Source organism: Lepidochelys olivacea, assembly GCF_965140295.1.
Source record: "Lepidochelys olivacea isolate rLepOli2 genome assembly, chromosome: 7".
NCBI classification, from domain to species: domain Eukaryota; kingdom Metazoa; phylum Chordata; order Testudines; family Cheloniidae; genus Lepidochelys; species Lepidochelys olivacea.
In genome coordinates this window covers 5,153,421-5,169,573 of record NC_140417.1, presented here as the reverse complement: position 1 = coordinate 5,169,573, position 16,153 = coordinate 5,153,421, and the positions used below count along the sequence as shown (strand labels likewise).

Below are 16,153 nucleotides of genomic sequence, written 5' to 3'. Positions count from 1 at the left end.
GATTTGGGAGTTCTGCAGAATGGACTATCTTACTTCTGCACCTGCCTGCAGTCGTCATCCAGCAATACCCCTGGTGCCCTGGATCCCGTTGAGATGATGACCAATAGCCTGAAAGAAATGGCATCAGAAAAAGAGTAGGAGAAAAACTGGTAACAAATTCCAGAAAACATAACCAATAGTTTGGGTATTATCTTTAATATATACAATTTCTGGCAGCAGAAACAAAGATTTACACGCAATTGCAGAAGATAACCTAATGCTCTGGTTGACTCTTTTCAGTCCACCTCTGGCATTACCAAGATCCCCATAGCAGTTGTGCTGTTTTTGAGTGTCATTACCAATTGCCCAACTAAAAACACAATCAACAACACCAGCAAACGCAGCAGCTACAACAAATATAAATACAATTCCATGATGTAACAAGAAAGCTTAACTTGTTGGTGAATTGAGAGTTCAAAATCTTATTGATAAAATTGGGTTCCAGCTGCCATCAAGGCTCTGGTTGTCCTTGCAGGTGAAAATCGGGAGTAGAGAACAGCATAAAGCATTGACAAGTAGGATGAGGCTGATTGGGAAAAACCCAGAAATCTGGTGAATGGATTTGAGTAACGGAACTTTCCAGCATCTACAAACATGTTTCTCACAAATAAGAGGTGACCTCATTTCAAGCTTCATTGAGTTACTGGCAACATTTTCAGTGAAAGGTATTTACAATTATCTTAGCATTTTACTAATCTCTAGCGTATAACTAGAGCATTGGAGAAAGCAGATAAAATTTCCTATTCATTATCCAAAAGGAAATAATGTTGCCAAAAGCTCACTCTTGCCTGCTCTAGAGTGTCTGTGACAGAAGATCCTGCTGCAATAATTTATAACACTGTGGAACTAGCTTTGGTGCATGGGCACATTCCTGCTTATTGAAGCCACTCAGCCTTGACAAGACCAGAGATCAATTGTCTTATAGAAATTACAAACTACCATTAGCTTTGAAAGTTCAACAAAGAGATGGAGTTAGCCAGTCACATGGCAATGCAGATGTGGAATGGAGGTTTGGTGACTTTTCTTATTTTTGATACGATAAAAGATGGCACTTAGCATCCTCCTGGTTGGCCTTTGATACGAGTCTTCGCTAAAGAACAGAAACCCTATTCTCTGACAAATGCCAACATGGGGTAGGAGGCAGGAGACAAACTAGCGATCGCAGCAAGTGAGAGATCAGGAGCGAAGCCAGGTCAGGATGCCAGGAAATCAAGCCAGGGAGTGGGAGCAGGAGGCATAAGGTACACAGTCCAGAGCAGGGTGGATCCCAATATTGAGACAGCTTCTTGCTCCTGACTTAAATAGGGCCAGCGGGCCAATAGGACTTCACCAATAGGACATTGGGGTGAAACCTCAAACTGGGGCTGGGCTTCGTAGATCCTGGGTCAGCAGTTGTCAGCATTGGAAGGTTGAAGCATGGCTGCTGCTATAGACCTGGGTTCAAGGCCTGTGGGTCATGACAATTATATTGCATCACTTACATAGTTCCCAAAGAGTGCCAGGCACATCACAGCCATGCAATGGTTACTGATCCCCTTTCCACTTCTGGGAAAGGTACCAATGGGGTTGGTGAAGCACATCACTCTGAGCAGTCTGGCAGCTCATCTTTGCCTCTGGGACTGTGATTGCTTAAAGTACCACGAAGCTGGCCACTTCCTTGAGGCACCTATTCGGAAGTCAAAGATGTGGGCTTTTGAGGCGGATGTTAGATTGATCATTCAGAAATGGGTAGTGCTGGACCTTCTCTGCTGCTGCATCTGTAAGGCCTTTGACCTTGCACTCATTGTGAATTGTGATATTGACTACCAGGGTTTTCGATCCTTGCCAATATTATAGATGAGACTCTCTCAGCTCTTTATCAGTTCAGAGCAGGGGCTCCTGATAGATTTCCCACTCTTGCTGTCTGGCCTGCCTGGTTGGGATTTCACCGGGCTTGTTGTGCTGCTAGCAGGCCTCCTGAACCACGAGGCATTGTCCCAAGGTGTGGGAGCGGGTCTCATACTTAACAGAACAGCGTCTGTATCAAATATCACAGCTCTGACTTTGTCTCACTGAGCTTGAGAGCTGTGATGAACTGGTGATCTTTGAAGCTCTTGTGACATCTTTACCTATCGTTGCCGGATATCATTGTGAAAGTGCTGGACCCCATGCTTTGGCAAGGAAGCTTTTTCCACTGAAGGAATTCTGCATCTCTCCATTTGCAAGGGACAAGGTATTTCACCCTGGCAGCTGTCCTTTCTCACTTGTTTCAGGGTCCTGCGAGCTCTCTGACATGTCTAGCTTATCAGAGATCATTATTGGAGAACTTATGATGGATGCCCTGCTCTCCTTCTCAACAGCCACAGTTTCTTGAATGTCTCCTCAATGCCATTTGCCATCATTCTGTATTAGGCTTGTCATCCCTGGAGTGGATGATTCTATGCAACTGCCTCATGTGAAGAGATAGTGAGGCTGGTGAATCTCACCACCTCAAGGCCTCCATACCTCAATCTACGTCAGCTATTGCTGGTGTTGGCTGTCTGATGAAGTGACTCCTTCATTGCCCTCCTGATAGTATCATCAAGGGAAGAAGGCAAAGTTCTCTTGAAATGAGTAGGGTCAGCCAGGTAGATAACCCATGGTACAGTGACCACATTCAGTATGTCCAATTTCTGCCATGTTTTGAGAGGGCTAATCCTCTTAGTTAGGGTTGATCCCCTCTAACCTGGTATCAAGTTTATTGTGCAGTGCCAGATTGGAGAGCCTGATCCATGGATCTACCTTCACCATGGAGTCTTGCGCAGACTCTCCTGGAATTATTGTGTTGAGCCCATTGGTACCTACTTTCCAAATCTCAGAGTTGTTCATGACAGGAGAATTATGAGCGGGGCTGAAGAAGACCGCATGATGCTTCCTGGCTTGTGCCTTTGGGCCATGCAGCCTGCAGAAGTACTCCACAATGCTGATGTTTTTGTTCACACCTTCTCACAAGTTACTGAACAGAACCAGATCATCAGTGGAGGCCAGAGCTGGTATTCATTGTTGGATTGAGATTGCTTTACTCAGCAGATGGGTCTACCAATCTTTATTAAGGCAAAACACTCAGTGATCAGTTACTTACAAGTGGGAAGCTCATCAGGACAATCTCTTCACTGTCACCTCCATCTCCAGACAATACAGCTTCAACCTCCCTTTGTTACACAAACTTATTTATAACTTTTTTGTTATCTTTTCTTGTACCTATGTATTAATCTCTCATTTCCATCTCCTGCCCTGCCAGTACAGGTTTAGTGTTAATTCCAACCAGCCTTTTCTAGCTTTTTAGTTACTTTATCTTTCCTTTTTTCTCACAAACATGATTGCTCTGCAATTTCTTACACATACGCAGTTCTATTTCTGCTTACCCTGTCAAATGTTATCAGAACAGACTCTTAAAATTCACAGCAGGCTTCTCTCAGGCCTAAATATGCTGTATAAAAATCCACTTCCTCCTTCCCCTCACAGAGATATCAGAGGATCCAAGTGCTAGGTTAAATCTGAGGGGAGTCATTGGGTCACTGTGCTTGACACCAGCTTTGATATTGATAGCAGATGGTTGATTCCACAGGCAGGATGCTGCCAGGATTCCCCAGTCACTAACACTAGGATCCCAAGACTCGGATTAAATAGCTGGCAGAATATGAGAGAATACACGAGAACAGCGCTGTTTTAACATATTCTGTTGTTTGGCAGATACAGCAATCTGTATAATGCGGTTCCCAAGAAACTGGGATTGTCCTCCATTCTATTTTAGGAGCTAGTGAGATAAATAATTCTAGTGTACACCAAGATTTCAATTTCCTTGCTATAAATTAGTATTATTACCAAGAGGCAATATTTCACACTGCCATTCTGCAGCCAACTGGCCTTTATGCATAAAACAAAGCATGCGTTGCTTGAACCTGCTTACTCCATGCACTGATGGTTAATTTTCTCAGCTGCTTTTCTTTTTTGTCCACACAGCTGCTAGATGGCATGGTATAAATTGCCCTGCATCACATAATCAGATGGAGGTAGCCAGCCACATGGCAATGCAGATGTGGAATGGAGGTTTGGTGGCTTTTCTTATTTTTTATACAATAAACAGTTAAAAGACGGTAAGCGATTAAAAGACAGCAAATCTTGTCACGCATGAAGTATTTAGTTCCCATTACTCATTCAGTCTACGCAAGGTTCAACGCTTTCCTCTTTGTCTTTCAGATGCTGTCAAACCTTGGTGTCTGTTGCTTGTTTTATTACCTTGAAAGTCTTCTTTAAGTAATATTTTCATAGTTTTCTTTCATTCTTTCTTGTTTCTCATTTTTATCATTGTTTGAAAAATCTCAGTTATGCCCAAGAGTTTTATTTTAAAAATACAGATGAGTAAACATTTCTCATTTAGATGAGATTGCATGCTGTTAATTTTCTTCTGAAATTCCTGGGTTGGGTATGGGGTGGCTGGGAGGGTAAATGGAAAAGATGATTACATATAAATGTTTGGCTTCTGATAGGTTGGTGTAGGAGAGGAACTAATCACCTATCTTCAAGCCTTGGGGATCCTTAACTAGCTTCTTCATGCAGGTTCTTGCTTATAGGGGGCCTGGGAATCACCATGAATATACAAACACCCAGCTTCCTCTGTCCATATCCAACTTCCTCACCCTCATAATATTAGGGTGCCTTTCCTTGATAGGCTTGCATATTAATCCCTATTGACTCATTACCATATTGCTAAAGCAAATTTGTGGTTAGACATCTGCCAGAGATCCTATCCTAAAGTATCCAAGTTTAGTATCAGTTCAATATTCCTACAGTTGCCTCGTCTCATTTTGTGCCAACTTTTCCCTTAAGCAAGCTATTCCCAGTTCCCCAAAACTCTAGGATGACCATTTGGGTCACTTTATCTGTGCTAAAGGTCATAAGTCTATGCTTCACTTATGCTAACTTGCTTAAGTCTTCTGGATGTAGGGCTGTAGGTTCCTTGCGTTCCTGCTACGTAAAATAGGGCTCCAACTATTTCACATTGCCCCTTTGGCCGTTTGTACCTCCTTGTTATCACTGGCTAGTTGGACAATCCCTGAACAATCCTAATGAAAAAGTGAGTCTTTTATCTTGTGGTCCATTTAGTTCAACATCAATAACACAAAATGTGTTGCTATAATAAATCTCACTACTGGTCCCTTGTCTATCACGGCAGTATATTTTCCGTGCACTCCCAACAGATTTCTTAAGCACCAGGCTATTTCTGCACCAGTCTTTAGCAGGAAAAACTGCAGAAATAAGGCATAAAGTAATTGAATTCAGATGTGCATTAAACAAAGAGTCTGGGATTAGTGAAGAATCCATTCAATACTAACCTTGTTTATAAATCTGTCATCCTCCAAAATTCACAGCTACATTAAGTACCATGTGACCTCAGACAGCTCTTCGATAGGGCTAAATATGACAGGAGAAATACTTTATCATATGCTTTCGTTACTTTAGAGTCTGTTTTACTTTCTCACCTCCACTCATACATGCACACAAATTTTACAGAGGAGTGAATTGTGTCCTGCAAAATGGAAATAACTGAAATTTTTCACAAAATAGTTTTCTGTTTTTTGACCAACTACACCAAGTTATTTGGCATCAGTTGTGGCCTCATTTATGCAGCTGCCACTCTTACAGCATGGAAGAGGAGAAATTGACATTGTTATCTCCTTTGGGATAGATCATGCAATCCTGTGTGTATATTTAATCAATTGCTCATTGTTTGTAGAGCAAATATAACCAGGCGCTTGGAATCATGTATTCTAACACAGTGTACATTTTATGTTACTTTAACAGCTAAGAAACCTGGAAATGTAGACTCTTTATAACTAGTAATTGTTCTAGAAAGCTATTTAGAAGGGGTGATTCGTTTGTGATGCTAGGAACAAATATATAGGGTTAAATTTCTGAAACCTTTCTGCTTAGGACTGAATATACTCAAAAGGGCAGTAGTTCCAACTAGATTCAAGACCCCCTGTTACTCAATTTACATTAAATCCGACAAACTGGGATACCACAATGCTATCGATCAACAGGTATTGTTTTAGCAACCTCAGTGACTGAAGAGAAATATACACCAATATAATATCAAAAGGTACTTAGTTAATGCTTTCATTTGTGTGCATCTGACTGGTCCTACTGCGTAAGTATACAATTGCCCATCATGAAAAATAACCATTGAAAGTTACACATCCATAATTATTATAGCACCACTCCCACGGCTCTCTTTTCTGAGCAGTGCAAGAAGAGGCATGCCTCTATATCGGGACATACTGGCTCCCGTTAATGACATATTTTAGATTGATTTCTTTGTGCAAAAATCACATGTGCGGGCCTTTTACATTTTTGACGGGGATCTATTCCATGAAAATTCTCCCCTGCAAAGTTCCAGGCGAATATAGGCCTGGGGCTAAATTCTTAGGTGTTAACTTTCATCTCTCTACTGCTCTGGTCATGGTAGCAGCTGGATTACATGAGCAGATATTTAGGTAGCGAGGCAGGCAGGCATTAGCAAAGCTCAGTTATGTCTAGCCAGCAGGAGGGGTCATCCTGGTGCACCGGGTACAATGAAAGGCACTCTATGATAGGGGAGTAACAGTCTTCCATTGCAAGTATTCATTTCTGTTGAATAGTGGGTGTAAACATTTGACTAGCTACTCCAAAGACATTGCCTTTCTGTCTTGTTCTGAACAGAGTGGGGGACAAGGCTAGAACTTTATGAAATGCAGTAAAGAAGCCCTGTTTTCTCATGGGAGTGGCTTAAATCCTACTTTTTCACTGCTGAAATTGGTGCACAGGCTAAATACGAGGTCCTTGAAAGTCATGGGCTGATCTGGCCATCTGTATGTGGGAGTGGGACATTCCATTAGGGCACTGGAAATGGGCACAACTATCCTGTAGCACCCCCTTCAGGCCAGAGTGTGGCTCTGCTATTGCCTGCCTTAGTTTCCCTTTCAGTGAGATAACGGTTGGTACATGTCAACAGTCCACAAAAAGAAGCCAAACACGCTAAGTAACATCAGTGGCTCTTTAATGGAGCCTTCTTAAAAGGGCATTTAAACAATAGTTTAAGGCTCTTATCTCAGAGCCCCCATCTGGGCTACTCGGAACTTCAGAGTCCCCAAACACCACTCGTTGGATCTGATCCGACCAATCTTTGGAGAGCTGGCCTCCCTTGGCAGTTGTGCAGCTTCTTTAGCAGTTAGTTTCCACTTTCCGTAGCGGCAAGACCTTCTGCTGGAAGACCCAGACCTCTCTGCTGCCTGGAGCCTCCCCCGCTGCATGTTCAGGGTCAGCCAGTGGTAGTCACACACACTCTCACCTTGCAACGTCCTGCTGCTCTTCAGAAGTCTTATAACATAGAAAAAAGAAAGCTCTCTGCTTTCTAATGGGATAAGCAGCTCTTTTATAATATTACTATGCACTGAAAAGCTACTTCAAGTGGCTTTTGTTCAGTTTATTTTTTCTCTCCTTCCAAGTCCTGGACAGTGGGCCTCATGGCAATGAGGTTTTGTAGGTGGAAGATGTGAAAAATAACACCAATCTGAAAAACTAAAATTCTCTAGAAACATTTCTAAAATAGTTTTCTGTAAAGTACTAACTCCATGATGGTGGGAGGGGGGGTGTAGAGAAAGGATTTGATTGACATTCATTTGGAATTATCAGTAGTTGTAATCATGTTTATTACGGTATTGCCTAACAACCAGCCAAGATTGGCACCCCATTGTGCTAGGCGCTGTACAAAGACAGAGTAAAAAAAAACGAGGCGTCCTTGTGGCACCTTAGAGACTAACAAATTTAACTGGACATAAGCTTTCATGGGCTAGAACCCACTTCATCAGATGTAGGAAGTAAAAGATACAGGAGCAGGTATAAATACATGAAGACATAAAGAAATAAAGACAGAGCAGTAGACTGCCCATACCCTGTAAAGCTTACAGTCTGAATAGACGGATACAGTTTTGGGGAAGGGGTAGAACACACAAGCAGAGTGAACAATGTGATGGTGGCAAACATCACATTAGTTGCGTGAGTTTTTGCGGGGTGAGTTTAGTTAGGAGAAGAATAAGCTAAATGGAAAGAAAAATGAAGTGAGAGAAGACACTGAAAGAGGTGGGTGGGAGAGATTAAAGGGTAAGTGGTTACTCACCTAGCTAATAATACATCATCCCAAATTCATCCTGATCAACCCCTTATCGCACCCCACCCCATCACATGTTCCCTGCCTCTCTAGCTGGATACACACATATCTAGATCTGTATCTGAAGGGTATGGGGCACTCTTGAAGACATGCCCTAAACATTCAATGTATGGCTTTAAATTTGGGGAGGGGGGACCAGCCTTCATGAAGCATTCACCCAAAATTTGCATCTTTGCTATATAGGTGGGCACATTCTGAGCGCTGTGGTTCACCCTCACGTGTATTTTGCAACTAGTTTGTGACCGTCTCATCTGACCTGGTTACAGCAAACATGGCTGAGTTGTGTTTGCATATGGACAGTTTTCAAAATACAAACCGTGCATCAGCCATATGCAGGCCCCCTGGTACACTATGCAAGGGGAAGGCAGAGTTTGAGGGGGTTGCACTGAAGGAAGCATATCCAATGCTTAATTTGTGCCACGCTTGCCAGGGATACCTCTAGGCTCGGCAGCTCATAGACCTGGTACCTGTGAGCTTGCTGCATCAGTTATGCAGGTAAAAAAATTGAATACGCTCTGGCACTTCTTTCATTACAAATTAAGCACAGGGCACATCACCTGCATGAAGCTGAGCTTTGCTCCTTCTTTCTGTGGTACTTATAAGACCCCCCCATTACTATAGGATCTGATCAGCAGATTCCTCTTCTCTGAGGCAGGGCACGGCTATCATCCCCCCTTTACGGATGGGGAACTGTGGCATAGAGACCGCTAAGTGACTTGCTCCACCTCAAACCAGAAGTCTGTGATAGAGGGCACTAAGCTAGTGCTCTGACACTGGACTATCTGTCCTCTCTACGGCAAGTGTCTGTGGCCAGTATGCAGAGAGTAGAGGTAGACAGAGCAGCGGCAGGCAAGGACAGAGAGCAGTGAGGGACCAGCTGTTGGGATGTGCACAGCCCCATCCTCTCCCTCACTCCTTTCAGAGAGCACGTTGCAGCCGCAGTGGCTATGACAGCCTTGGAGTTGGATTAACTGTCTTGAAGCTAGTTGGGCTGGCAGCAGAACTTGAGGAACTGGCCAACAAGGGCAAATTTCGGAGGCGTTCCCTGATGAAAGCATTAGATAGTTAGGAGGATCCATATGGTTGTTAACAGCTTTACTTGCAGCAATGTCAAGTCCCTGGTGTTTAAGTACAGCTTACAATATTTATTTAAATTACAGAATGTGCAATAGTGGGACCCACTAGATTCACTGTCAGTGAGTTGCTAGTTAATGATCTAAAGAGGAAAAATATAACAACGGATTCACTCGGGGCCTGGTTGTGCCACCCTCATTCACAGGAAGGCTAAAGTATGACGTGGACTACATGCCTGCACAGGAGAGTAAGAACCTCTGTGTGCCCCTGAATGGTCTATCTGGGTTTTGACTCGAAGCACGGACCCACTTCCTCCCTCCCCAGAGGAGGTGGGTGCAGAGAGATGGAGAGTAGGAAGAGCTTTGGCTCCAACCCCACTTACAGGCTGGTGCAGCTGAGTTGATGCAGGATATTCTGTCATTTGTTGTTGGCACCAGACAGCAGCAAATGACTTCATTCCCACCCCCCACCCCACCCCACCCCATGCTAGAACAAAGATGAAGCAGGGCAGGAACTGTGCCTCTGAAGGGCTTGCTGTGAGTCACCTCCCGAGGCTGCTCCTGGGTTGGAGCACCTTACGCACAATCCCTGGATCAGCGTCATGCTTCAAGTCCACATCTAGCTCGCCGAGCAACCCCTTGCTAGACATGCAGCTCCACTGATGGCACAAGGCCCTTGATTTGCATCACCACCTACCTCCACCCCGTCTCTTCATCCTTATCCCAGCACATTTACGAAGATAGAGCTGCATCTTGAAATGACATATAATGAGAATAGACTATGGCTTAATTGTGATAATCAATACACTGAGACTATCTAATGGGGAATCTTAGTCAGCCAGTGCCCGCTGGTTTCACACTGACTAACCGTTCCTATCCTGATCATAACAACTGATGCTGCATCAAACCATGGTCTACAGCAGTCTTTTATCTGGAAGCATTTCCACCCATTGCAGTTCCTGTGGCATGCTGATGCAGGGGAAGTGGGAGAGAGACGGCTGATAATTGTACCTCTGGGTCATGAAGACCTGCTCTGATCAGATTTAGACACAAAAGTATCCTTAACTAAGCTTTCTTATGTGACATTTCAAAGATGGTTGAAATTGCAATGATCCTAGTTCAGGTGTGATGACAGAAAGTGCTATGTTAATTGTAAACTCGCATATACAACCCAGTTCTATAGTGCATCTCATTTACCACCACCTCACAGGCTGTAATACCATGTGCAAGAGTATGCTGATATTGGAGGTGAAGTCTCAGAACATTGCATTTAACGCAATTTAAGGAAATCAGATTAGTTGATCGTAATGGTCCTTTCCAGCCTTAAAATCTAGGAGTCCAATGCAGCCAAGGGAAAATAACTGGGATCACGGTGGCTTACTTCAGTTGGTTGAAACTTTGTCTGCAATTAATCTACTCCAAGGTCTCATTATTTCCGTGGCTTTAACCACCAGCTCTGTGCTCATGTTCTATGGGCTGGCTTTGAGTGGAGAGAAGAGAATGGTGTGGGGATTTCTTGCGTGAACTGCTCACCTGCAAATGTCATCATTTGAAGTTGTTCTCTATTGCTCTGAATGAAATATTAGATCCTGATCCCGTAATCGAATCCACTAGCAAGGAGCTCTGAGCCTGTCTAGAGCCCTGCAGCAGCAAGCATTCACTCCAGCACATCCAGTTGCAGGACTGAGGCCTCTATATGAACTCATTGAGGCTCTTGCTTTGACACAGCAATGTGTATAAGACAGGGTTGTGAGTGAACGCTTCCTCTTCTGTTAATTGTTATTGTTATAGGCATGAGAGAGATGCGGTTGTGGAGAAGACATCCAAACAATGGCACACCTCGTGAACCATGGCACTCTAAGATCCTTCTCCAGGGGGACAGCCTTGGTAGATTCCATGTCACTGCAAGCTACAGAGTGGATGACAAATTTGGATGTCGACCTTTATTGTTGGTATTCAGGTTGGTATATGAATGAAGAAGGGCTAATCCAGAGTAAAGTATGGGGCTCTCTACTGCCTTCAGGTATAGTTCATACCTGTTACCTCCTCGTCCAGCAATAGGCAGGGTGGTTTCTGAGCTGGGTTGGGGAGATGGAAGGGTTTTGAGTGGGATCAGGTGAGGTGCTGAGCCATATGGAAGACTGGTTGGAGGGAGAAAAAGAGGTTTCAGAGTTGGGGCAGTGGTTCTGAGAATTGGGTAGGAAGTGGGATATTCTGGGCCTGCTGAGGTCATACGAAAGGAAGGAGTGCTGAGCACTGGAGGAAGGATAGGATGTAGAATTGCCACCTTAGAAAACTCCAAATCATTAGGGACATTTGTTGTTGTGTAAATATGCTATTTAAATTAGCTCATTTGCATTTTTGTGATTGATAAGCATATAACCCTAAACTTCTGATTTTACAACTGTTATTCTTGGATTTAGTGCTGGTGAAAGGCTACGGTGAAGGAAGCCTGCTGTTTATCGACACGGAAACAGCATGCAAGCTGCCCCCATGCACTGCCCTGCCCCAGGATGTCTCAACGCTTGAATGGGGAGAGGGTGACAGGACAGTCTCCCCGGCTCAGGAAGTCCCCAGGACAGTCTCCCCGGCTCAGGAAGTTCTTGGCCTTGCAGCTGAGTTTGCCAGAGAGTGCAAAGTATAGTGGTGAGTTTGTGATGTGGGAGTTGCAACTGAACCCCAACTGCCCCCCACCATCTGCTCCGCCCCACCCCAGGAATGAAAGAGGCTCCCCCTGTTGGTACAATTTGATGTTGCACTCTGTTCCTCTAACCAGCCAGCCAAATGCTAACATTCAGCCTGACAACTGAACTTCTCTGGTCAGAATGAGCGGGAGGGCACGGGGCATTTCCTTGAACATGGGGCCTGTCTCGATGAAGTGGGGACAGGTAACAACCCAAGTGGGAGGAGGTTTGGGGGTTGGTGGGATTGGGCTGGAGGGAGATGAGTTGGTTTAGGCTGAGTTGGGTTGGCTGAATTGAGTGCATGGGAGAAATGAGGTGTGTGTGTGTGTGTGTTTCCTCCACTCTGTCTTGGACTGTGCTGTGTCTTGTTTTGCACCGTGAATGGAGGAGGGCGGTGGAAGAGGAAACAGAGGGATCCCTCTATTTCCACTTTCCGAGTTCCCCCACAAAACACCCTTCCCTAGGACACCCCCACTCACCCACCAGTATTTTTTCACTTGGGACACCTGGGCAAGCTGCAAGAGAAGACGATGGTGTGGGGTTGGGTGGCTCTGGAAGGCAGTGAGGGCTCGGCTACCTGCAGCCTGCCACTAGCCATCATGCTGCTGAGTGACCCCCAGCCACCTAAACTGGTTTTAGGGCCAGTTTAGGAGGCAGGGCAAAGTAACTACACTGCACCAGCGATACCAAAGCCTGTTTGGGCTGTACATTTCTATTCATCTGCTCCCCAGATTTCCTGCCCCATATCCCCACCGCTGCTCTGCTCCTCTCCTCTCCCTGTCTCTCAACGCTGCTCCTCCACCTCCTGCATCTGCTGCTCCTTCCTACCCTCTGGATTTGCCCCTAGTGGCCCCTGCAGAATCTACCTCTCCATCCTCCAGGCCCCCTATCTGTCCCTCCATCCTCCCTATTTGCCTCTGCAACCCCCCATCTGCCCCTCCAGCCCCCTATCCGCCCCCCTCCTCTGCCAACCCCTTTCTTTCCCTCCATCTCCCTGAAACCCCCATCTACTCCTCTAGCCCCCATCCGCCCCTCCCTCCCTTGCCAACCCCTTTCTTCCTTTCCATCTCCCTGCAATCCCCATCTACCCCTCCAGCCCCCTATCCGCCCCATCTCCCTGCAATCCCCATCTGCCCCTCCAGCCCCCTATCCGCCCCATCTCCCTGCAACCCCCCATCTGCCCCTCCAGCCCCCTATCCGCCCCATCTCCCTGCAATCCCCATCTGCCCCTCCAGCCCCCTATCCGCCCCATCTCCCTGCAACCCCCCATCTGCCCCTCCAGCCCCCTATCCGCCCCATCTCCCTGCAATCCCCATCTACCCCTCCAGCCCCCTATCCGCCCCATCTCCCTGCAATCCCCATCTGCCCCTCCAGCCCCCTATCCGCCCCATCTCCCTGCAACCCCCATCTGCCCCTCCAGCCCCCTATCCGCTCCATCTCCCTGCAATCCCCATCTGCCCCTCCAGCCCCCTATCCGCCCCATCTCCCTGCAACCCCCATCTGCCCCTCCAGCCCCCTATCCGCCCCATCTCCCTGCAACCCCCATCTGCCCCTCCCCCCGGGCACCGCCTGCTCCCCCCGATCGGGGCACGCGCAGGGCACGGGGCCGAGGGCGGCCGCTTCCCTTGGCTCACGGGCACGAGCCCCGCCGGGGCGGGCGCGCGGCGGAGGGCCGGGCCGGGCCGGGCCGGGGTGGGGGGAGGAGGAGGGAGGGAAGCGGCGCGGGCATGCGCCGCGGGAGGCCGGGGAGGGGCGGGGGGAGCGCGCGGCGGTGGCTGCCCCCCCGCCGCGTCCCGCCGCGCGCCGCTCCAGCACCCTGGTCAGCGCCCGGGCTCGCGCGCGGCGCCGCTGAGCCGCGCCGGGCAGGGCAGGGTTAACGCGGGGCGGGGCCACGTCGCCGCTCGCCCCCCCCACCCCCTCCGCCCCCCCACGCCCCGCCCCGCCCCGCCCCGCCGGGGAAGATGCCTCCTTCGCTCCCCGCCGCGGCCGCAGCTGGCCGCCGCCGAGCATCGTCCTTCCGCGGGGCGGCCGCCTGCCGCTGAGCCCGGGCGCTGCGTCGCGAAGCCCCCACCGGGGCTTGGGCGCGGCGAGCCCGGGGCGAGCCGGCCGGCGGCGCCAGCCAGCCAGCCCGCGAGCGAGCGAGCCAGCCCGGGGGCTTTGGGCGCCCCATGCCCCGGGCCGCCGCCGCCTGACCCGCAGTCGCCTCAGGCGCCTCAGTCGCCCGGCCGCGCCCCGCCGCGCCCCGCCGCCGGCGGCATGCTGGACCCGTCGTCCAGCGAGGAGGAGTCGGAGGAGCTGGTGGAGGAGGAGAGCGGCAAGGAGGTGCTGGCCCCGGCCCCGGCCCCGCCCGGCGCTCGCCTCTCGCCCAGCCGCACCGGCGAGAGCCCCGGGCCGGGGGCCGGGCTGCGGGCCGGCGGCGGCGGCGGAGGGGCCGGCGGCGGCGGGGCCGGCGGCGGCGCCCGGCCCGCCAGCCCCAGCCCGTCGGTGGTGAGCGAGAAGGAGAAGGAAGAGCTCGAGCGGCTGCAGAAGGAGGAGGAGGAGCGGAAGCGGCGGCTGCAGCTCTATGTCTTCGTGATGCGCTGCATCGCCTACCCCTTCAACGCCAAGCAGCCCACCGACATGGCCCGCCGGCAGCAGAAGGTGGGGGCCGGGGGGCCAGGCCCGCAGGAGGGAGGGAGAGGGTGGGTGGGGGGGTGTGTGTGTGTGTGTGGGGGGGGGGGGAGCAGCCGTGCCGGGGAGGGGGGGCACTGCCCTTGCCAAGGGGAGGGTCCGGGTGGCACCCCCGGGTGCCTGGCGCAAGGCTGCGGTGGGGCCGGCAGGGCAGGAGGTGGCGAGCAGCGGCTGAGGGTGCCCGGCTGCGCCAGGGCTGGGAGCGTCTTGCGGCAGCCGCCGGGGGCTCAGGAGGGGCCCAGCCGGAGGCCCCCGTTGCCCAGGGTTCGGGGCGTGGGGAGGCGGCTGGGCTCACCCTGCATTGCCCTGCTCAAGAGGCAGCCCCAGCGGGCACCTTGCATGCAGCAGCTGGGCCAAGGTGGAGAGGGAGCGGGGAAAGAGGCAGCGGGGGGAAAACAGGAATGGAAGACGGGGAAAGTAAAGGAGCCCTGGGTATCAAGAGCCCACCTTGGCTCCCTCCTTGCTGCACCCGCTGCCCTGGTGGTGGTGACACTGGAAATGGACCAACCCCGCTTCCCGTCAGATGGCCCATGGCCCTTCTGTCTGCCTCTTCCCTGTGCCATATGTAACCGCAAATATTGCCAGGGTCCCCTTGGCTTTTTAAACAGTCATAACATTGCTGCTAATAATAATGATGAGAGAGAGGGACCCAGGCAATGATCCCATTCCCTTGCACCTCTCTGTCTTTCTCCCTAGCCTTCCTGTTCCAAGTGCGTCAGGTGTGCCAAACTCAGGGAAGCAGCCCAGCCACTGATCTAAGAGATCTAAGCAAAGGTTACTTTGCCCCAGTTGCTTACGGTGCTTGTACTGCTGTGAGCTCCCATTATTGCATCAAAGCTTTTGTGTTCCTGCTGGAGGAGTCCCAGCCTTCAGCCATCTCCGTGCTGCTTTGATGTCTAACAATAACAAACCATGCTTCACATCAAATTCAGCTCACTTGTTTTCTTTTGAAACCCGTCATTAAAAACTGCACCACTGATGATTTTTGCATAATTCCTTGACTGATTATCGCAAAGTTGGGTTTTGAAAAACATCACCGGCCATAGCCCTGATGGAAATTCTAAAATGCACAAAAATGCCTGTATTTAAATAACGTTAAGGCCCACAAAAGTTCTGATAAATTCAAAAGCAATTAAAATACATTGGTTGCGTATATACGTATGTTACATTGCAAAGGAAGTATTTACCCTGTGGCCAGTCAAGTTGTTGGGGGAGTATAAACTTAAATGTTTTTTAAACACTGCTTTAATTTACCCACGCATAATAAAGATGTTTTCTTCGGATGCATTGCACTCCAATGTACGTTCAGATACATACGAATCTTTGCAAAGATGCATCTGAAGATTAGATATTCTCTTTATGCGGTGTCCAGATTGTAAAGTTTAGAATCTTGGCCATTTAAAGATTTACACACACACACCCCTAAAAAATTACAGGAGATTTAACTGTACTGTTAAATA

At 48.8% G+C, this 16,153-nt stretch overlaps 1 protein-coding gene across 8 annotated transcripts in view; it reads left to right on the top strand.

Annotated features, from left to right (window-relative positions):
• Positions 1 to 14,200: 14,200 nt before the first annotated feature.
• CADPS (calcium dependent secretion activator) overlaps positions 14,201 to 16,153 on the top strand; it is a 382,629-nt gene continuing 380,676 nt past the window's right edge. For 2 of the 8 annotated variants that reach the window (XM_084635496.1, XM_084635495.1), the window contains exon 1: positions 14,204 to 14,663. In XM_084635496.1, the coding sequence (XP_084491622.1) occupies positions 14,280 to 14,663 (384 nt within the window). In that variant the 5' untranslated portion in view covers positions 14,204 to 14,279. Of the gene's footprint in view, positions 14,664 to 16,153 lie in introns of all 8 variants that reach the window. The other 6 variants (XM_084635491.1, XM_084635490.1, XM_084635497.1 and 3 more) reach the window with 4 other exon arrangements.